At 41.1% G+C, this 23903-nt stretch overlaps 2 protein-coding genes and 1 long non-coding RNA gene across 3 annotated transcripts in view; 2 read left to right on the plus strand and 1 right to left on the minus strand.

The window, feature by feature from the left end:
- Positions 1–2874, plus strand: part of afg1lb (AFG1 like ATPase b) — a 31498-nt gene extending 28624 nt beyond the window's left edge. The window contains exons 13-14 of the mRNA XM_007546911.2: positions 1429–1536; positions 1714–2874. Of these exons, the coding sequence (XP_007546973.1) occupies positions 1429–1536; positions 1714–1860 (255 nt within the window). The 3' untranslated portion in view covers positions 1861–2874. The remainder of the gene's footprint in view (positions 1–1428; positions 1537–1713) is intronic.
- Positions 347–1720, minus strand: LOC103134594 (uncharacterized). Its single transcript, XR_475848.2, has 2 exons — positions 1622–1720; positions 347–1548 (listed from the first exon to the last, which is right to left on the minus strand). It is a non-coding gene; the product is annotated as an uncharacterized LOC103134594 (long non-coding RNA).
- A 3683-nt stretch (positions 2875–6557) lies between the features above and the next one.
- Positions 6558–23903, plus strand: part of foxo3b (forkhead box O3b) — a 40838-nt gene continuing 23492 nt past the window's right edge. The window contains exons 1-2 of the mRNA XM_007546923.2: positions 6558–6975; positions 7227–7955. Coding sequence (XP_007546985.1) covers positions 7398–7955 — 558 coding nt within the window. The 5' untranslated portion in view covers positions 6558–6975; positions 7227–7397. The remainder of the gene's footprint in view (positions 6976–7226; positions 7956–23903) is intronic.

Here is a 23903-nt window from a genome sequence, read left to right on the forward strand (position 1 = left end):
TTCCAAAGATCAGCTAGCATTGAGAAAAATAAAGACTTTTTATACTCAATAATAAGCATGTGGTAATAGGATAAGACCTTCGCTGTACTTTGAAAACAAAATCTATAATAATAATGTTTTTTTTGCTCCCTTTGTGTTCTCTGGTTGCACCTGAGATTTCTGCATCCTGCATTAGGGAACAGATTTAAGTGGATGAAAGACGGCAGTCCACCTTTTAATTCCTCCAACTAAGTTCAATTCACACAAGTTAAGCTAAATTAATTCACGTTCTTGTAAATCAGGTGGTCTCAATCAAGGGTTTTATTTGTTGCATAAACTGAGCCTGAAATAAAACACCTCAAATACATGGACTGTTGACAGTAAGGATTCTTTACATGTTAGAAATGTGGCTCATTGTCATTGTCCAAAAACCTCAAAATACAGGGACAAACAAGAAAAAAACATTTAAAAAGAGAAGAAAGGTCCTGAATGTGATTTTAGTTTCCAGAGTAAGGGCTTCAGGTCAGGGCATACACCACTACCAACCCAAAAACGGGAAGGTCTGCTTCAATATGCTTCCAGCTAAATCAAAACAAGGACATGTTCTGTGTTATTTGGATCATCCATATTATTGTAGAAGGACACTGAGAAAAGAGCATTGCGTCTAGCAATCAGGTCTGAGGAAATTCAAGAGGAAAATGTCAAACTGTCTTTGTTGAAGTTGAGGCCTGATCATTGCGAGAAATACTGGAAGATACAAGAGTGATCATCAGAGTCACCTGGGAATCTCTGGTGGGATTTGAAAAGGCAAGTTGCACCAAGATTATTAAACCAGAGATGTTTGCCCGCAGAGAGTTGGCCAACATTCCTCTAATGTCTGACCGTGCAGCACTTTTACCGAAGGTCCTAATAGCAAAATGCTCTAAAGAAATACTAAAATGTTTATCATGCAGTGAGGACAAAGTGAGAAATGACAGGATGCCGTCGGCTCATTCCTCTGCCTCATCGCTTGTATATTTGCAAAACTCTCTCTGTGCAGTCGCAATTAAACAGAGGTCTGAAAGATGGTACAGACAAGAGCTTCAGGTTACATCTGTAAGACTAAAGTGAACAGGAATTTAAAGTAAGCCACAAAGAATATATTATTAACAGGCTGCCACAGAGGTGGATAGTTGGTTAAGCATTGCTGGAATTCAGCCTCTCCAAAAGGTTAACACTGCTCATGAACATTTAAGCACATTAACTTGCACGTCTTAAACAAATCAAGGCGAGTGATCTTTGGAAAGACATCCTGACGCTTCAGATGTTTTGCTGTCTCGTGTCCTTGATGTATTGTCACATAACTTTTTTTTCTAGTTCCAGAAAACATTCGTCAGGGACAAGAGAAGTCACATCTATTAAAAAGTCAGACACTCCCAGGTCTAATCCGTGTTTGCTTTTTTTCCCCAGGTGAGAGTGGTGCTTCTGGCAGCGGCTCCGTTAGAGCAGCTCTTCGTCCACACCGGAGGAGAAGATGAGAGAGATCGACAGCTGCTGGATGACCTGGGTCTCAGCGACGTAAGATCTCACCTGCAGCACAAACACGTGTTCATTTTTTCTGGACAGAGATTTTAATAGACGACCCGTAAATGTAAAAACTCACAGCTTTCATCCGATATTTGAATTTGACTGGATTCAAGAGCCTAGTCGAGCCAGCTCTGGTTTCTGCTAACTGCGGTGTTCCACCTTTTTTAGGAGGCAGCAGAGAGGCTATCTCTGTTCACAGCCGAGGAAGAGATCTTTGCTTTTCAAAGGACCGTCTCTCGGCTGAGGGAGATGCAAACTGAGGCTTACTGGACGGAGGGAGATCGCAGTTCCAGCAGCAGACACATGAGTAGCTAACATCTGCAGCCGAAAGCTTTGATAAGAAACTACCTCCCAACAGCATGATGCCTCACTAACCAGCTTCACTCCTTATGGAGTGAATCAACATGTCTTAGAACAGTGTTGTCCAAAGCCAGTCTTCAGAGGCCGGCGTCCTGCATGTTTCCCCGATTCAGCACACCTGAATAAAATGAAGGAGCTCTTAGCAGATCGTGCAGAACTGGATGTCGTGCTGAGGAGGCAATTCAGCAATTTAAATCAGCTGTGTGTGTAGTGACGCATCTAAAAACATCCTGGACACCGGTTCTGTTTGAGTAAGCAGCACTTTGCTCCAAACGGTAAAACAAAAACTGCGTTCCATGTCATCTCATGTCTCCTCATGTTTTATATGAGTTGAATATGTCCTGCAAGGACTGCTCTCTCCCCCTCGTGGACTGCTGGTTTAAAAGGTCGACAGCTTTCCAGGGATTTTACGGCACAGCTGGGAGAGGATCTAGAGTCCTTCCTTTGCGGGTGATTAGTGCCCTCTAGTGGAGGAAAGTTTATAAAAAAAAATTAAAACTTTTTTTTTTTTTCAAATCTGAATGTTGCTCAAACATGAGGAAATGCATAATTGTGAAGTGAAAAAAAATGATGCGTAGTTTTCAATATTTGTTTTCACAATCAGAAATCTGGAAAACGTTACAAATATTTGTGTTCTTTCTTGATGGCTGTGCAGAGAACAAGACCCACAGCAATGCTTATTCCAACTTCTAAGATCAGTTTGGATTTTTAGTAAACATAACATGCAGAAGAAAGCAATAGTACTGGGAGAAATCCCACAGGAGATAATTCCACAGAAAGTTCAAAATAACCTTTTTATTTGAGATAGTTATTAGTGATGCAAGAGCCAAATTGTATTTTACCTTCCTTTTAAACTGTTTGCCTATGTTTAACTGTTACTCTATTTTCATATGATTAAATATCTTGGTTTTTCACGGCATAAATGCCCAGTGTTGGTGAATACATGAATAAATTAAAATAATTTTTTTTAAAAAGACGTATTCCCTGTGTTTTGTTTTGTTTTGAATGATTTGTGACCATCTGGTACAGTAGTTGTTTTCAGTGTATCCCTCTTTTGCTTGTAGGTGGCAGCAGAGATCAAGAATTTCCTCAGGTGTTATTATTGTCCATCCAGAGATGAGGTCATCCTAGAGCAGCACTCCAGCCTGGCCCTGCGAGCTTTGATAGCATCTACTCGATCTAGACTAAGAGCCTTATGTAAGAACAGATCAAGCCGGCCAACCAGCCAGAGTCATGGAACAAACACCAACATACCAGACAGTATCTGTGATCTCACTAGATTTAAGCGACGATGCGGATGTGAAAAGATACAAGCCTCTTTAAAGGATACAAGCCTCTGCACCATACCTTTCAGTTAAAGGAAAATCCATTACGTCCTATATGCCAAGGACCCCTTTTATCCAATTGGTGCATTACGTTGGTCAGAGGGGAGATGGATGCCGTTCATCGTCATTGTCTTAAATGGATTATCCTCTCTGGTTTACAAGACTGTTCATAGTCTCAATCCACACATCTCAGCAGGAAAATACCACCTTGTCCTATTACCTAAACCACACACTATACTGATGTGAGTCATTGCCTTGACGGCTGTTCTGTCAGGTTTGTGTTGGATTGTCTCTTCTTTGAGTGTCTTTGGACTGGAAGAGGTTTTAATTTAATTTTCATTGGATTGTTTTGTTCTGTCATCCAATATAATCAGATTCCTTTGATTTATCTGGAGCTGCAGCACCTTGCTTCAGTATTCATGCATTAAGAATGCAAAGTAATATGTACTTTAAGTAAACATCTCGTGCATTTGTATTCAGCCCCTTTTTTTACGCAGAAAGCCCTGATTAAAGTCAGTTGCAACAAATTGCCTTGAAAAGCTTAATCTCTATAAATCCAGCTGTTCTGTGGAAGATTATAAGAGAACATTAGTGAACAAACAGCATTCTGAAAAAACTCAAAGTTCAGTCCAGTACGTGAAAGTGGAAACGTAATCCATAAAGACTCTTACTTACAGAGGCTCGTGGTACCCTGGAGGAGCTGCAGAGATTTACTGCTGCTCAGGTGGGCGAATTTAATAAGACAACTAGATGTGTTTTTCACAATCAAAGAAAGAAATAAAAATCTAGGGTTTCACCCTGAAAACATCATCTCCATGGTAAAACATGGAGATGGCAGCATCATGCTGTGGGGAAGCTTTTCTTCTGCAGGAAAAAATAAGTTGGATAGAGATAAAGAAAATAGACATTTACCGCACAGCTTTAGCTCACCTCAGAGTTTGTAAAAGTACACGTGGGAAACATTTGTCAGTGTTTAATTCCGTTCCTTCGCGCATGCAGACACAAACCAGCACTCAAACATTTTAACATATCAGTGCTCAGTTGCTCTGCAGAAGCCTGACACCCGTGTCAGCTTTCCTCCTTGATGTGAACAAGAACCGTCTACCAACATCTCTGCATGGAGTAGTTCCTATACATTAAGAGTCATGACTCTTCACCAATGCACCAACATGTTGAGTGATAATGAAAAACAGTAGCGGTGTGAAACCATAATTTCAATGTTTTTCATTAAGCTATTTTTGAAATTGCTAATATACAGGCGACGATAATCTGAGAAAGGAAGAGAACTAATATAATGAATATTGTGCAAGATTTGTCAGAATAATCGTGATCAGCAGCGCATTCCTGCACAAGAGCGGCGAGAACGCGCACCGTGCACAGCACTCAAGCAGGAGACAAAGAGGATGACGGAGGATGTTATGATTCAGTCAAGGTAGAGAAAAAGAGGTGGGGGGAAAAGGAGTCAGGAGAAGAACTGGCCATCAACTTACCCATCCTGATTTTTCCTCTTTATTTCGGGTTAATAACTGGGGTGACGTAATTATTTTTGGACTCCAGTAGGGGGCGTGGTCAGATCATCGTGACAGGCATGATTGACAGCGCGGATCTCTCATTAAAGGCAACATGCACGAAATCTTGAGCACATATAGTCTTGAATGTTTGTCCAGAGAATTTTTTTTATATTATTCTTTTTACAAATAAACTAAAAACCGTGGTGTGCATTTGCATTTAGTGCTCTCTACTTTGACAGCACTAAATATTAACCAGTCTAATCAACTAGCTTAAGATGTCGTCTATAAATAAAAGATTTGACACTACTTGCATGTAATTTTGTCTCAGATTGAACACAGCTAACATTTCAGAGGGTATTTTGGAGAACAATAGTGAACAACCAGCATCATGAAGGCCAAATAACATGGGAGATAAATCGGGGGGGAAGCTGTTGAAACATTTAGGTTATCAAACAGTATTCCAAGCTTTGAATATCTCACAAAGCACCATTTAGTACATCATCTGAGAAATGAATAAAGCCCAACCACAAATCTACAAAGTATAAATGGCAAGCTGGGCAGAGAGAGCAGCAATCTGTGGCTTATGCTTACTCTGGAGGAGCTGCAGTGATGGAACTTCTTCCGAAAACATCTATCATTCAAAGATCTGGCAAGAGGAGTGAGTGCCATTGTTAAAGGAAAGCCATAGGAAATCAATCCGAGCTGTGGGTAGGAGAACAAATTGAACTATGTTGCCTACCTGCAAAACTCAAAGAGCTGCTGAAAATTAAGAGTGCTCAGTACAATCCTGCTTTTCTTCACTGACCACAGTGACCCAGTCAGAGTCAATGGAAAGAAATATGGAGCTAAATACAAATAAACCCTAGAAGGAAAACCTGCTGGAGGCTGTAAAAAGTATGAGACTAGGGCAGGGGTTGAACTTCCAACAGAACAATGAAAATAAACATCCAGTCAGAACTTTAATGAAAGGGTGTGGATCAAAATCTATGCATGACTTATGCCTCTATTGTCTTCTGCCAATTTCAAGGTTGTATTCAGCAGAGCGTTTCCACCACCAGTTGCTCTCTCGCTGCAGGCCGGGTAAAACCCAAACGCCTAAAGTAACGTCATGTGACGACGAACCTGATGCACTAGTATGTCTCATGTTTGCCGTAAGCAGTGACATTTTTCTGTCCTCCAGTCAGTGGACTGTGTTGTGTGACGCCAGTCCCTCCACCTTAACCATACCATTGACCTAAGGATCTACAACTGAAGGAGGTCCAGGTATAAGTTGGGTGTATGGACCACTTTCACAATGGAAACAGACAACGTAGTGTACCGAACCGCACCGACCCGTGCTCAGAGGAAATAAGGCTTTAGAGTTCCACAATCAAAGTGCAGATTTTAATTCAATTAAGGTTCTTTGGGAAAACTTCAAAAAATGTGTTCACTGAAGTTATCCATCCAATCTTACTAATAAAAAAAGTCTCCCTAATATCATAAGCAACCAGGTGTGCCAATTCTCCATTGTCTGCATGTGAATATGAGAAGCAAAAAACATGTTCAAGGGCTAATGGAAAAGTCAGTTATATATCTGTTCTCTGTGCACCCCTTTCTGATTTCTGATGCCACCCTGGGCAACTGCCGTTATGGGTTTATATATATATAAACTTTTTCATTATAAAAAAAATCTGAAAAGCATTTATTATTAGAATAAGATAGTATCAGTGATCATTTCGGAATTACACAGGACCATCCCATCACTTTAGCTATCTCTAAAAACAGCTTGGGCAGGATTTTATTTCTTCTTCGTATTCCGCGGCTGTTGTGACTCCGTTTCTGTCTGAACATATCTCCAACATGTCAGGACGTATTCCAGCGCTCCACCTGCGCGCAGAGTGCTGCTCAGCAGGGCTGTAATGTCTCTTTAAAAGGCTGATCCCCCATGCGCAAGATCCAGGGGCTGGTCCTTGATCGACTTGCATGCGTGTGTGTGAGCGTATGTAAAAGTGTGTCTGCGTGTGCGTGTGTGTGTATGTGTGTAAGGCTGCGTGAAGAGCAAATCGAGATACAGTAGTAACCCAGAGTGAGGTGGCAGTCTTAGTCCACATCGACTTGTCCATGCACACATCTTTATCTGAGTCCATATCTGTTCGGAGTGGACGAGAAGCGGTTCGGCATGGCTTCAGAACGTGGCTGTGGACAATCTGGGATCTGATCGGGTCTGTTCTTTGTGTGGAGAGTGGCTGCGCAAGGTAATTCTTGTAAGGTGTTTGAAGGGGGATTATTACCCAGAATATATGTCTGCACTTGATCGCCTGTAGGTCGATTCAGAAATAGCGGCGGTCTTGGAAGACTTGCAGCAGTAAATCTGTCGGGGATCTGACAACATTTAAACCCTGTTGGTTATTTCTAAGAGGGCGTTTATTTGTTGATCAGAATCTTTAGAAGTTTTTTTTTTCGATCTGACCACTAATCTGAGTCTGTTTCTTCATACCTTCAACAGGCGTTCATTTCTGAGTGTATTTCTGCTCTGCTGGGACTTCGCTGGGGTTGAATAGCAACAAAGGACGGGAGCGCGCATTCATGGGACGCGACTTTGACAGCTCTCCGTCTGTTCTCGTATAACTTTATCAGCAGTCAGCAAGGGGCCAGATTGTGTCTGGAGCTGGAGATAATGGCCGAGGCTCCGCTCCCCGACACGCTCCCGGACTTGGACGTGGTCATTGACCCGGACTTTGAGCCCCAGAAGCGGCCCCGGTCTTGCACCTGGCCGCTACCGCGACCGGACTCCAGCGCGGTGAAACCGGAGAGCACCGAGGCGGATATCATACCCGAGGAGGAGGATGACGAGGAGGACAGCGCAACCCCCACGGCAATCACCGTCAATGGCTCCGCTGCGGCGACGGAGGACCAGAGCAGTAACAGCCCCGTTACCGACGGTGCGTTCCCCTCCCCCGGCCACGACAGCGGAGGCTCCCCGCTCTCCACGCACTCACCGTCGGCCACCTCCGGTGCCCTGACTCCGAGCGGCTTGGCTGCAGCGCAGACCCCGAGGAAAGCATCATCCCGTCGCAACGCCTGGGGGAACCTCTCCTACGCCGACCTGATCACCAAAGCCATCGAGAGCTCACCAGAGAAGAGACTCACCCTGTCCCAGATCTATGACTGGATGGTGAGATCCATCCCTTACTTTAAGGACAAAGGCGACAGCAACAGCTCTGCAGGATGGAAGGTAAGAGCCATTCCTGCGCCCACCCGGTACCCCTCCTTCCTCCATCAAAACAAAAACAAAAAGCATGTGGTTTGTTGTGAACCCACTGATGTGCTGACGCACAAGCAGGCAGTCATACGCATCCAATTATGCCATCCCAGTTCAGGTTTTACGAGCGTGTATTTGAAACGTATGTCACTCATTTGCAATTATCAATTACCTCAACTAATATCCCTATCAAAATCCTCCATATTCTGATATTTGCCCTTTAGGTGCATCCAAATGAATTACAGTGGCACAGAGAACGTCAATTACTTAGTAATTCATTCGAAATGTCAGGCATTTATTAACTGTGATGATTATAGTTTATAGAGAATTATATTTTTTTTAAATAGAAAAGCAGATAGCATAAGATGAGTAAAAATTGATGCCATGGTCATAAAATCTGCTATTGGCACTTTATCAGTGTGGACAGGCTTCAAGACCTGCTGGAAAAGGAAATTAGCTTCACCTTACAGGTTGAAGCGCCCTATCATTTTCTGAAAAACAGATGCACATAATTTGCTTAACATTTCAGTCAAGACTGGTTACAGCGATGCCCCCTTAGCAGTTTTTCCTTCCACTCAATCTTCCACTTATATGTATAGCTGCAGGACTCTGTGTCCCACCAACTTCTTAAGCAATGACCTATTGTGCCTAAACCTCAATGTGGCAAGTATTAGTGACTGTCTGCTGGGCATCTGTCAAGTCAGCAGTTTGACACATGATTGTATAGACCATAACATGATCATAATATTACGTTTCTTTACTCATGTTCCTTTTCATTGGCCAAACATGATATTTATGTTTTCTGAGCAGCAGCATTTTTGGTTTTCATAAGCTGAAATAACCAAATAAACACTAGAAGTATTCACTCAGTGTGAAGTAATATTTAAATATTCTGTGGATTTTAGTATTTATAGTGAATTACTAAAATAAAATCCTTTTTTTTTTGTTCATATTACTTTTTTTTTTTTTAGACGAACCCATACCAATTGTACAAACATATCTTCATTTTATATGTGGCTTGTGTGACAATTCTAGTTTTCTTCACTCTAAAAACTGCCAAATATGATTATGGTTTGCACTGACTCTGATAATACCTCATTATCAAACAAAAAAAAAAGTCACAAATCAAGAAGGAAAATTGAGGCAGAACTACATAAATATTTAAGTTAGAATCACTAATGAGCCCTAAATGCAAAATACTTATTTCATAATGCAGATAACTTGCCCCAAAATCAAGAGACATTTAAAATAAAAATGTGCAAAATGTCTCTTTTAATCTTTCAGACGCCTTCTGTGATTTCATAACAGACTTTTACAACGTCTGATTTTACTTTAAGTGCTACAACTGGAGCGAACAAATGTCATAACCGGTTTGTCTGGAAACACGGTGGCCTATTTTGAGTGTTGCAATCTGGTTTTAAGATGCTCGCAGAATGATACAGTTACATAAGTTTGCTCCTGAGCAGCAGCTATTCTATTAATGGTCCAAGAAAGCCGACTGTAAACAAAATGATTTAGCGGGAAAAGCTGCGTGGAAAAAATGTGAACTCTGAAAGCCCCTTTTCTTTATATGTGGTTCAGCATGGGGATTATTTAACTATTTTTGTTGGAGACACCTTCTGGCTCTGTTGTTTATGTTATAAAAATTAACTTTCCACCACGTATCAGTAAGGACACCAGCTTTGGTCGGTTTCCCGTTTGTTATGTAAACCTTGGCAGGGACCTATCAGTGTCTTAAACCAGGTAGGTGACAGCCAAGCTTGCTGATACCAGCATGAGGGAATTACATAACCACAGGTTGGCCCTGGGGGTTAGGTTAAAGGACTTGATCTGGTCAGCAACAACGTTTGGACCTGCAAATAAAATTGAGGTACAGGCACAAAAGACCGGAGAGCTGAGATTAACACCCATCAGAAGTCGAAAGTGTTGCCCCATGGTGTTATGGGGGCTCTTCAGCCATATTTTTCAGGGCTTCTCAGGTTTTGGTTATGTGATATGTTCCAGTAAGAAGCAAAGGAGGTTATGGGTGTAGCCCCCACCTCCATCTCAAGGTCGGGTTCACTGTCAACATTCAGGCTTGTTACTCCAGGAATTTGGGGCATGAAGGCCAAGCTGTCAGTGGTATAGTGTTACTCGTGGCCTGTCTGTAAATCATAGCTGGAGATCGCAGCTTGAGAACGCTTCTTGGACTCTTTTCAGGATAGGCTCTCTCCAACCTAGAGCAAAAAATGAAATACGAAAAGTAAAGACAGACTTCAAAGCTTTAATTTCATTTTTGGTGACCCCGGAGTCTCACCTTTGCGGAGACCCAGGGTCTGAACGCCTACAGTTTCACACAGTCAGGGCACCTTTGTTGAAGAGATTTGCTGAACAAATCCTGGTAATCCCCCTGGGTTCTCTGCTGCAGGATCACAGCCACGTCATCCTCCTTCATATCAGTCAGCTAGTCATCAGCCCAGAAGGAAGTAGGTTAAGACTGCCAGCCATAAGACTTTTATCACCTAACATGGATATGTTTCAAATAGATTTGGTCACTCCCGTATTGTCACACAACAGGGAACAAAGTGTGCAGAGCAACACGAGCACCGCATATGTTTTAATGTCATAATGAGCTTTTCCAGTTTTCATTCTTGCTGTTGTTCTTGTTTGGGGGATTTGTCTTTCAACAGGTGAGAAGTCTGGTGGTAGGTGGTTCATGTGTCTTATCTGCAAGCAAAACGGTTAAAATTGATTGGACTATATGTCTGATCTGAAAACAGGGTTCCAAAATGATACGGAAAAATCTGGAATTTCACTTAAATTCAAAGAAGAAAAACAAACTTAAATATAGAAAATATTTGTATTTTCAGACTTTATTCCTTGTGATTTAAAAAGTTCCGTCCGTCCGTCCATCATCCACCCATCAAATGTGGAACTATCCTTTTGTATTTATTCTCAAAAAATAGGCAAATTAATGGAACAATGTCAAAAAGTCACTGAAGAAAGTCCCTGTAGAGCCATGAGTTTTGATCCGCTAAACTGTTTTATTGGAGAAGCTGAAGAATCCTTTACAGGCTGCACAATAAACTAACACATAAAGCACTGACTGCTTTAATAGAAAGAGATTAGGTGCACCTGTCTGGATGCGTGTGCAGCGGTTGGTGTATTCGTTCATGTGGGAGCGTAGGATTCCTCTTGACTGCAGCAGACCTCGTGCTTTAGTGTTACTTAATCCTGCTCTAACAGGCTCTCTGTGGCCAACCACTGCTGGCCAAGACCTGGTCATGTCATACTTAAGGCAAACAGTTTTCAACACAAGTGGTACAAACTGTACAGTTTTGTGTGCGTGCATGGGTGTGTGTGTGTTTGTTTGTATGTGAGTTTAACCCTGGATTACAGTCAATATGTTCACGCTCAGGCATGCTCATTCTGTTTATAGCTCTTCTGTCTGGTCATGTTCGGTCTTATCACCAAGTTCATGATTGTTAAAGTCTGGCAGGGTCTGAAAATAGTTGTGTTCCTAAGAGTTTTTTTCCATTAGATTGCAGATATCGCTACGAACCTTTAGACTGGAAAAGGTAGATTTTTTTCTTTTTTTTGCTGCAACTGTAAAAACACCCAGATTTAAAAAAACAAAAAACAACATACTCTTGGCACTCTTGCCGCCTTCTGCCTGTTTATGAAGGAGTATGAAAATAAGATTCAGCAGAATATCAACATCAGATACCATGCTGCAATTTTCTTTTCTTTTTTGTTATACAGAAATTATAGCAAAAGGGAAAAATTTGTAAATTTTATTTAACTGAAATGATCCATTTGTAATCCACAGTGCCATGCATGGTTGGTAGAGAATGGGACTTAAATTTAATGATCAAAATGAGATGACCGTTTAGTGAGAAAATTCCTTTAGTACTAAAAAATAAAAAAATAAAAAATTCCCAAAAAGATTAGCTAGGGGACAGAGAAAAGGGAAAGTGGGGGTTGTCTATATGCATTTGCAGGTGTGCGTGCCGAATGCAATCAGAAACCCTTCCATATCTGGCCCAGAGCCAAGTTGGAGGAGCTCAACCAAAAAGGCAATAAAAATGTGGAGAGAAAGGAGCCAAAGAGGGGAGGGTAGGTGGTGCATGAAGACTGTAAAAGGAGGAGACTGAAGGAGGGGGATGAGAAGTGAAGGGCAGGGTGGAGGGATTTGGGGTAAATTAACAAGCTCTGCTCCAAATTGGTGTCTTACAACCTCCCTCTGGCTGCGATTCCCAGCGCAGGAGTTTTTCAGGGGGCGATGATTTGTAGGAGCCCACCTGCTCCAGGCGGGTTCTGTTCCAGTTCTATTTTAAGCCAAAGGTTTGTTTTTCTTCTTGTGTAGGAGAGAAACTTTGTTCTAGTGAGATTTACAGGTGGATATTACTTCTGTAGTCCAAAACGACATCGGAACGACGTTACTCTCTAAGTGTTTACTGGGTGCTTTTCATTAGAATAAAAAGTGTTGCTTTAACTTAGTTTGAAGTTTCGAACTCTGTGTTAGGTAATAGTTGGCGTTGTAAATTTCAGCAGCTGTTCCAAGAGCAACAGTTCAACGAATGCTCACAGATAAAAGTCGTCTAAAATATGTCCAGTGTGAATGATAGTGATACATACGCGCAGCAGAGTTGCATTATTTTTATTTGCCCCTCTTTAAATGAAATGTGATTTTGTTCTTCTGAGAAAAAAAAAAAACGATTGTCAAAGCTTGACAAGGAAAGAAGAAAGAAAAACATAAATATCCTGCATTTTCTTTTCCATTTTTTTTGGCATCTCTGACACCCACATCACCCTCTGCACGATCTGTTCTCCTCACAGACGCTCCTTAATTATTCAGCGCTTTCGGGATGAATTCAGATCACTGTATTAATGTTTAAGAGCTCGTTTCTTGACCGAAGGCGTACCCTCACTCACCCTCGCCGAGTCTGTCTCTCCTTCGTTTTCACCACGGTGTTGTTTTTCTCTGTTTCTCTCACGCCATCCCTCGTTATTTTCCTGCCGGCTCCCTCATTTGTCTGGATGTAAAACACTGTTGTGGGCTAAAAACAGGCTGTCTTAAACTCTCTTTTTCTGGGCTCTAATGAAAGATGATAAATCTCGGGCTTTTTTGACTCATCGTAGAGACTGAGGACTAAGGAGTATCTCTTAAATGCTTCTCCTTGCACACATCACTGCACTATTTTTTTTTGGAGGCTTACTTAATGCTTTGAAATACATTAAATAGTCTCCAGAAATTGACTTTGCTTCAGTGGTGTGGTTGCAGACAGGACTTACTGTATAATGCGTTTCCTGTGGAGGTCTGTGTGCACGTCTCATCCGTGATAACATCAAAACACAAACAATTGTGTCAAATTCACTGATTGCATCTTGTGCCCACAATGGGGGTTGCTTTTTATTTAGAAGTTGCTTTGCATGCATTGGCTGGAAAAGTGGCAGAGTAAAATCACACAAATATGGATAAGTCAGGACCTTTTGAAGAAAAAACTTTCGCAGGTTTTATGCATAGTTTCTTAAATCATAATGACATAATTTTACAGGGTGATCTCTGACTTACTTACTGCTGCAGTTTGATGAATAATCCTGTTTCTGTGGTTTTTCCACAACCTGTTGAATCACCATATTTTTCATGGTGCTATCAAAGCACCGTCAGCATGTTTGTGCATCGTCCGATTACACCCATCTCTTCCAACTGTTGCTGCGTGGACGGGTTGTTCCACTCAGATAACTGAGGCAAAGTACACAACTGAAGCTGCAAAACTTTTATCAGGAGGTGAAGCCAAATGAGTTTCAACAAAAAATAGGCTGAAGGGAACGAGCGTACGATATATATTTAACATGTTGCGAAAATGAGAGCTGCGGTTTGCCTGTGGCTTAGTGACCGGGATTAGATGTCCTGTTGTTTCCTTGAAAGCATGGCTTGCATTCCTTTCTGCTCCAAGCTTGCTGTGGAGGTGACCCTAAACTTTGACCTTCCTAGAAAAAAAAAAGATAGATAAATGCTTTAACAAAGCCAATAATTTAGGATGAGAAGTAACTCTTGCTAAATGGAGACCCACGCTGTAGACATATTGCTTAAGTCTGTGTGACTGTTGTCGTAAATTAAAATTAAACCAGTAATTACACGTCTCCTGCAAAGCAAAGTTTGCTCAGTTAAAATAGAATGACTTGGAGTAAGTTTTAACCCTTAGGGGTTCCTTCGATTTCTGTTTGGCCATTAAAAAACACTCTCATAAAGTCATCAAGACATTATGAGACTTTATTTTTCCAGGTTCTCTTTAAGAATGTAATTTGTGCCTGCAGACCTCACAGTTGTTGAATATCTTTGAATTTTAACCACTTGTTGAAGCCTTTGTTTTTTAATAGAAAAAAAAAGCAACACAACAAGTTGAAATATTTTTAAAAGGATTTTTGTCCTCAGGGAATAAGAAAAATATTCATTTTCAATATCCAGTATTCATACAGGCATTATGGGTGTAGATGGTGCAAAAACTGCAGAAGGGAAAAATTACTCTGTTTTCTTTAAAAGGTTAAAAAGCTCAAGAAGAAATTAATTTAGAACCTGGCTAAACTGCATGGCATTTTGCATGAGCAAATACATGCAAAGATAAAATTTTAAAAACGTATTCAACAATCAGGTTTTTAACTTGCGTAACATAAAAGGAAAATTCAATTGGACAGCAACAGAAAGACTATTTAATGACTTAAAAGATATGTAGATGAGTCCGTACGTATATGCGGGTACCTGTGTAATCAGGATAAGTTTTTTTTTTTTTTTTTTGTCTGATAAGTCGTCGGCCAGGTTGGGGGATAGGCAGCGGTTTGGTCGGCAGCTGATAACGGAGTGACTTGCTTTGCGTACCCGGTCACACAGTTCAACCTGCACATACCTCCCATTCTGGCCCTGCTTCTCAGTTTCCCTGATAACCACATTGCTGAAGTGGGGCCCTGTGGCCTCTGCCTTCTCTTCTGTAGTCATCACCTCCAAAACAAGAGCCAATGCTCAGCTGTGTTTTTATGGGTTGCAGCAAGTTTAGTAGGTCATCATTTATTTGCCGTTCTGATCTTTGAACTGGCTTTGAGCTTTAATCTGTCCACTCCTTCAATCAGCCCTCATGAGTCTTCAAAGGATATTCACTGCAACTGTCCCATTAAGCATTTATTTGACTATGATTAAAGATTCCTGTCTGAAGAGAAATGGTAGTTAAAATAATGTGTTGCTCAGATGAAAAAGGAAATCGCTCTCATAACCTCTTTTGATGACGCTCTCACATTTACATCTGACATTAGTTGCTTTCTCTGCTGCGCTCGTCCCCTTCCCCCCACTTTCGGCCTCCACCTCCCTCTCAGTGCACTCATGCCCTCTCCTTCTCATTCAGAGTAGGTCCAGATTCATGACTCCAGATTAAAACCAGATTACATTAGATTAATCGTTCTGGAAGCAGCAGTTGCAGCTAAACTGAGCTAAATCCGTCTTTGTGTGTGCACATGTGTGTTTAAAAAAGTAAAAGGAATCATGTTACCAATGTGTGACTTGTACATATACTCACAATGGTGACGTTATTGGCATATATTTTCATAACCACACAGAAATAGGACAGGTGCTTCCCAATCTGAGGCTTATTTCAATAAACAAATCTCATATAGATTACACCTTTTTGTGGTGTGTTGTGTCTGTGTGTGAAAAGTGTTACTATAAAGTGCCTTTTACAAAAGTTACATTTAAAAAAAAAAAATAAGGAAAAGAAAAAAGTCCCACTAAATTGCTGGAATATCTAGTCTATAGTCTGCTGTTTGATAGCAATGCTTCTAGCAGACAATTTAAAATAGCTACTTCAATAACCTGATAGGGATGATGGTGTGGTGCTCCTTTAGTTTCCATAATATGCTTTCAACTATAAATATTTCCAAACAGCAGAATTAGTCCTTCCAGGAAGCAAAAGAAACACATATTTGCCCCGTATTAGCCCTTCACAGCTGACCAGTAGTTCCCAAAAACAAGTAGAGGCTTTGGGAACTCTACCTGTTCCCAAAAAAAGGTAGAGTGCACTTGAGTCTTTGAATTTGACCATGACAGCAACTTCAAAAGACTCGAAGAAAGTGTGACTCTTTGAAAGAAAACACATTTAAAGAAACATTGGCACACAACAGTATATAGTTTCAAAAGAGCAAAGAAAACAAGCAGAATGTTCGTCTTTAGTGTTATTATGTTAAGGAGTCAAACTAAATTATCTTGTGTTGCTCATTTATTTCCGCCTCATTATATTACTTTCCTTCTTACTTGCTTTCATATTTTTTTAAGCATTAGTTAAAATGAATATCCATACATTTTCATCCACTTTGGATGTTTCGTAAACTCGAATCTGGGAGTGGGAACTCTCCAGCCACAGAATCGGCACTCCCAGATTTGCTAAGCAAAGACAGAGAGCCATCGAAAAGAAGCCATCCCGCCTGCCACCTGTTCAGCTCTCGGCGTTTCTGAGTGAACACACAGGATTCTCTTGTCTCTGTGAAATCCTATAGGTCAGAGTCTCACACATGCAAAGCGCATTGGTGTCTGGTCTGGATTTGCACAGCTTCAGATTCAGATGTGTTGCCGTCCTCACACACACTCTTGGGCTCCAGTGTCCCATGTCGTCCATGCATCATTAAAATATGAGAATTTTGTTTTTGTTTTTTGTTTTTTTTTCTTCTGGGCTACAGATAAAAGTTCCCATTATGTTTCCCGACAGTGATTAGTCTCAGCATGGCTATATGCGCTTGAGCTTAAGATAAAAGTAAAGCCTTGAAGTCCAACTACCATCAACCTACCAGGACTAATCCCTCTCTTCATGAAGTCCCGGCGTAAGCCCATGACTACAGAGGTTTTTGTTTGTGTGTGTTTGTTTGTGAAGAGGCAAGTCACTGTGGGATGAAGGCAAACCATTGTTCGGCTGCTGGAGGGGGGTGGGGGGGTGGAAGAGGTTGTGTGCTCATGTGGTGATTGCGTCTGAATCTGTTAAAACATTTTTACACTTACACCGAAAGGAAAAATGTTCATGTTGTTTTGTTTTGTGTAATTTATAGTTTTATGAGCATGAAATGTCTTTTTTTTTTTGTCAACGCCTGGTTGAGTGTGAGGTTGACTGCGAGGGTAGAGGGAAACACACGCAATGGATAGAATTTCAATTAGAGTTTCACCCTCACCCCCCCACCTTCCAAGTCACTCTCTAAAAGCTGCAATCCATCTGTTTTGAGGCACTGCAAGTTAAAAATGGTGGTTGGTTTAGTCATGGTTATTTTCATATGGTTTCCTGCAGTTTCCATGTTTCACGTCTGATTTCTCTGAATTTATTGGGTAGATTATTTGTTTTACCGTCCCGTGCTCAGTCCCCAGTCAAACATGGATGTTTTATGTTTCCAGAAAACCTCAAACACTAACAGTCGCGGTGTTTTTTGTGCAGTCTCTCAAAATTCATAGCCTTCTGTTCTTTATCAGAGCAAACAACTGCACATGTGGAGGTTGGAGGGCGGCTGGTGGGATAAATCTGCACGCAGTTATACAGTGCCTTGCAAAAAACTACAAAACACTACAACCACAAACTTGAATGCATTTTATTTGGGATTTGATGCAGTAGATCAACATAAAGTAAAACAAATTGAAAACCGAGTGTTCTGGGTATTTTCCACTTCACAATTATGCCCTGCTTTGTGTTGGTTTATCACATAATCTCCTAACGAGGTGCATTATAGTTTATGATTTAATCATGGTTTAAACAGAGAGCATTACATTTTAAGAAGTATGAGGACTGCACTGTTTTCTACTTTTAGATTTTGGCTGGTGCTTTAACCAGTTAGTCGCATCCCTTTCTTCTGCTGTAGTTTATTTGCATATTTGTTGAGAATTAGTTCCAGCCTCCGTTTATCTTGAGCACTTCCAGTAACTTCACTGGCTGCATTTTAATGAACAGCAACTGACATTCACATCACGGATTTAGCTTCAAAAGATAAACACTGTTGTACTGGTGCGACCATGCTCTGTTTTTTTAATGACACACAAGGAGAACAAAAAAAAACCCAAAAAAAAACCTTTAACATTTTGATGTGGAAATACCTGGGACTGACTTTGCCAAACTTGGAAGCAAAGCCTCAGAAGCCTCGGCGTTGGTATTCATGTCATGTCTCTGCAGCCAAAAGCCAAATCAAAATGATGTCTGGCAAAGGCTCTTGCAGAATTCCTTTGCTTTTTTTATCTGAAATGACAAGTCACTGTCACTGGAACTCTGAGAAGCCTTCTTTCATCCTTTGTTATCATTTATGAGGCCTAGGTAAACTTTTGTGTTTGTACACCTGGATTTTATTAGGGAGAGTGGACAAGGTACTGGTTTGATAAGGCATAGCAGACACACAGAACTTGCCTGTTAGAGATACGGGTCGATCTAATAAAAAGGCACCTACGTGCTGATGGTGCACAAACCTGACATGGCTGGTGGCCAAGTCATCTCTGACTGGCTTCATTTGTTTGGGAAACGGGTGGGAAGCTTGAGGGCTGACTGAATGATCTTGTAAAGGAATAAAAACTCTTTGAAGGCCCACCTTCAGCCTTAAAAGTGAAATTTGCGGAGTCAGTGAAATGGGATGCGGGAGTTGTGGGTAGGGATATATCTACATTTAGCTGACAGTGGGAAAGATCAGAACTCAGCAAATGGGCCGAGAAGCAAAGGTTCATGTGGGATCTTTGTGACTGACCTAATTGCAGTGAACCTCTTCCATCATAAAGGTTCTGCTCAGCTGAAAGAGTGTTGCATTTGATGCAGAACTCCTAAGATAGTGATGGTACAATGAAGATATAAGATTTAATTACAAGGCCAGGCAGCACACAGAGCTTTGCCAAGGTCATTGTCCTTGAGTTGTTTGAAAGCTTGAGTTGGGTCATAAACCTGATCAAAAATGAGATAATGTAATGTACACCCTGTACTTTCAATGTAGATTGAAAGTACACATTTCAATCTACATGAGCAGGAACACAACATTCCTGCTCATGTTTGTGTTTACGTGCATACCTCCTGATTCCTACATTTTTTTTTCAGCCGACGATTCCAGATAAGCAACATCTGTAGGAACTTCATTGTGTTTAAGAACGTCAATAGTTGGGATGGACTGGTAGGAGACTAAAACATGATGGCTATCTTTGTTTTGGCCAAAACATTGAAAACTGTCATCAGCTTTGAAGCTAACATTTTTAAACCTTCATATACCTTATGCCTGCTCAGAATGTTATACTCTTGTGATGCTCCTTTTTTTTTTTCTCTCACCATCTGATTTTGGTATCTAGGCAGGAGTAATATTCAGGCCTACAAGTTTCATTGCTAATGGGGGCATGAAATTGCTCCAAAGCCCTAAGCAACAACGGACACTGCTCTCTATTCAAACACGTTGCTTTCTCTCTGTTTAACACATTCCCGCAGCACAATATTATATGGGTTTTGTTTTTTTTAGAGCAACATTTGCTGTCCTTACCTTTTGCCGATGTATCGCTAAGGCCTTGAGTTGACTGCATAGCTAGGAAAGCAAGGAACATTAATGAAAAACAGCGTTTGTAACTTATTATACACATGCAAACACATAAAACTCCATTGCAGGCGGTACCCATTCTGTTAGAAATTCACCGCTGCACTTTTCTAATTTCCATGTTCTGCCCCAAGCTGGTGAATGTGTAGGAGGCCTCATAAAGTGGGCTTTGTGCTCCATCTGAGTACACAACCACGTGAGTGCGTACTACTGTACGACGAGCAAACCGGCTGGGGGAATGCAGAGGAAAGCCCTTGCTTCAGCTGGGTTTTCACACACACACACACACGCACACACACACACACACACACACACGCACATGCACATGCACACGCACGCACACGCACCCACACACACTTTTTCTTTTTGTCAGAGGCTTCCAGCCACCAGGATGAGTTACACCAAAGAGAGCAAGAGTCGTGAAGAAGAAACTGGGCCCCTCGCCTTCTGCGTTACTCCTCCTCCATCTCCCTCTTCTTGTTCTTTCATTCTTCTGGGGGATGGGTATGTACAGTGTCGGAGCTCGTGATCTGGCTCAAGTCGAGGGAGTTAAACTGTATGCGCAGACCCACCCTGTGAGACTGTTACTATCTGAAGGATGGTACACAGTTTGACAACGATCTGGATCTCTGATTTGGTTTCATTTGACGGTTGTAGGGTTTTACACTTTTTTAAATGTGTTGCTAAAGAAACAAGATACAACTAAACCAACTCTTGTTGGTCTCCTTCAACGCTTACAGTAAAGAGTTTTGTCAATATACACCAAGGCAGCTGTCATGAACCTCAGGAGTACACTAAATGTCTTTTGCCCTTGTGTTTTTAGGACCAGTCTGACTTGAAAATAACGACAGAATAGAAATGACGAAATCAATGAGTCCCACATTCTCCTCTTATTTGTCATCTTCATCTGTCTAAAACAAATAACATGTTTTATTGGAAGATGTCAAATAAGAGCAAATAAACTCAATAATGCTTCAACCATTCCACATTAAAGAGATATCTCTTAAATAGTTACAGGCCTGCAACATGTTACCAGCACTATTTAACTTTTATTTTGTCATTTACTAGAACTCCAGCTTTGTGCATCTTACAGCTGGTCCAAGAGGGGCTGAAACTACGGCAGACTTTTACCTCCTTAAAACAAGTTCATTTTCAGGAGCATCACATCAGACATGAACTCTGACTGCTTTACATGTTCCCTTCTCAGAATGTGTTTCACACAGAAAGATCATTGATGGTGCACCACCTCCTGCTTTCATTTCCTATGTAAATATTCACCGGAGTGTGTGTAAATCACCACCAAAGGCAACAACGATTTCAAAGTTCAGAAAACAATGTTTGCACATGACACTTTGATGCTTATAATATTGTAGTTGTTTAAAGACTATTTAAGTCAATTTGCCTTCGACTTCCATGTCTTTTTTTTGGGGGGGGTTACATAAGCAGAAGTCTATTTTGGCCTCAGCCTCTCTTGGACGAGTGGTTAACATCGACCTCTACGAACAACTAGTCTGGATTTGCACTTGGGACTTATTTTTTTGCGCTTGACTATCAGAAATGATTGGTTTGACTTAAGTTACAAGTGAAATGTTTCAAGTCTAAAATGTTCTTTGAAAGTTCAACACCTTTGTGAAAATATTCTAATTATAATTCAGCAACTTTTCCTCTAAAACATCATGAGAAAACATTAAAGGGGAGGGAGGGACATAAATTAAATCTGACAGAAGGTATGAAACTAATAGTACTCTCATTATATCACAAGTGCACAGCAGACCTTTCTCCCCATATGCAGCAATCAGACAGTACAATTACTCAATTTCTACTTTCATAGTATAATACAAGTGCACTGTGGAGATTTTGTTTTATTTTAAATTTTTTGGGGAAAATACGTTGGTCAGAAATCCATTTTTAACTGAGCGCTTGAGTAAAAATGTGGATAATTATTTGCTAACTGGCTTCACTGTCCAGTTTAAAAAGGAACAAAGGCAAGAAACTATTTCCAAAGTGTTTTCTTCCTTTCTGCGAGCTGTAAAAAGCGTCGTCTCTGGAATATGGGTTAGTGTGCCTCACAGAGCCTCGCTGCGTCTTCCTACTTCCCCTTTCTTTTTTTTTTTCTTTTTTTTTACTCAGCTTTTCTGAGCTTTTGTTTATTTTCTTGCTCATGGCACAGTTTTCCTTTTTATTTCTGCTGCTGCAGCAAAACAGTGTCACACAGACTACAATAATATGTAGAAGAAGAATAGAAATAGAAAGGGATTATCTAGTGTACATTGCAGAACCTTAAATGCTTACATAAGCCCATTTTAGTGCCTGGTGTCAGTTGGCTGCAGGTTGAACTTTCCATTTCGCTTGTTGCCAGGGATGCCCTCATCCTCCCTGTGGTGGCATCAAGCATTTAAAGTGTGTGTGCGTACCTTTGTTATCACTGTACTTCTGCAGACCGCGTTTAGGTATGTTCAGTGTGTCGACTGACTTTTATAGCATTAGATATCAACAGTAAATCTAGCACAGAGTATTCACAGATGTGCATTTAGGGAAATTACAGCTTAGAGAACAGATCTAATACAACTGAATTAATGTCATTAAGAGGGTTTGCCGATAATCTAATTGTAAGGTGAATAACTGCTGGAAAACTGGAAGTGCAGGTTCACAGACGAATGGTGTCTAACCCTTCGATTTTGCGAAACTGATTCTGTTTAGAAGGTCATTTTAGGGATTTGGTCTCAGGGGTGGATTGTTGCAAAGACAAATTTGGATCTTTAATCCTATCTTTAGCATTAAGCTGCATTAGCATTTATCTTTCCGAGTTGCAACACCACAAGATAGAGAGGGCCGGTCGGTTTTATTCGCTCAGCCTCATCGTCTCTTCCTCCGTCTCTTTCTTTTGCTCATTTTCAGCCTCTCATCTGTCAAGCTCAACCTTCCTCTTTCCGTCTCCTCGCTTGCTCTCCCTGCTGCTGTATGATCATTGAAAACTGTATGGAGACAGTAAGAGACCTCATAGAAGAGCGGCTGACGCCATTGGCTGGCTCGCACTCCACCCTCACTCACGATTGGCCGCAGGCCTGACATAGGACTCAATCAGCTGGGTGGAAGTGTATGTAGGTCAGTGTGTAGCGATGTGAGCTGTCTTTCTCGCTCCGTTCCCCTCCTCCACTGACTTGGTTTTGGCGAACCGGCTGTTGTGTTAATTGGCCACGTTCCAAATTTCAAATCCAGACTTGAGGGCAGAAACAAGAGGCAGGGGGAGCTCAAAAACGAGAAGAGGGGAAGCTGAAGAAGCGACGAAAAGGAAGAGGGCATGGAAGGGGGAAGGGAATGGGTAAAAGATTTGTGCGCCTTGTTGCACTCAGCTTTGCAATGCTACAGTGCCTTTGTAAAACATAAACACAGTTAGAGATAAACTACCTGATAAATATGGAAGAACACATAAAAATTGCTTTGGTTTAAATAATGCAAGAGTTGGAATAAAAGGAAACAATAAGCATCTGGGAGCATAACTGATAAAAAGCATAGTGTCGTGCAGATCTATGTATCATATTGCAACCATAAACTGAAAATGTTTTATTTGATTTTGTATAATAAACAAACACAAAGCATTGTATAAATGTGACGTCAAAGGAAAAGCATACATTTGTTTTAAACATAAAACTCTTACAAAGATTCAGCCTCTGAGTCAATACTTTACAGAACTACGTTCCCCTGCAATTACAGCAAAGCGTCTTGAGGCGTATGCTGCTAGGTTTGCTTTATATATAGAATGAAACTTTTTTGCATTCTCTTCAGTCCAAGATAGCTCAAACTCAGTCAGATGGGTCTGTTTTGTACAAACCCCCACAGCAGCTCTGGCTTTTAGAGGTCATACTTTTGCTGCAATGTGAAATTCCACCCAAGTTTTGCCCCGAATTTAGCTCCAACTATCTTCAAAAAACAGTTTAAAAATAATTTCTTATGGCATTCTTCTTACCACTTTCCCACAGCTTCCATAAAACTACAATACAGGTGTGCATTGTTAATAGTTGGATGATAAAACCTAAATAAAATGCATTGAATGTTGTGGTTGTAATATGACAAAGTATCCTTTATCTTACAGTATACCTTACAAACCACAACAGATTTTCTTCTGTTTTATTATGGTGTATCAAAATACCCATCTTTCGTTAAGCCTCACTGTCTGGCAGACCGCTTTGGATCCGACATGTTTAGTGATCTCATCTGTCATGTTGTGACTGCATGGGCACAGCGAAGCCATTCATATGCATGGCAGTCCTGCCACAGCTGCCTCACGTGTCCCATTCGAGCTTTTAAAGTTGAGTGCATTGCCCAAGGAGAAGACAGCCCGGCGTTTCTGTGCGCGGCTCGACCGGTGAATAA

This window comes from Poecilia formosa, unplaced genomic scaffold (assembly GCF_000485575.1).
Source record: "Poecilia formosa unplaced genomic scaffold, Poecilia_formosa-5.1.2 Scaffold1, whole genome shotgun sequence".
Classification (NCBI taxonomy): Eukaryota; Metazoa; Chordata; class Actinopteri; order Cyprinodontiformes; family Poeciliidae; genus Poecilia; species Poecilia formosa.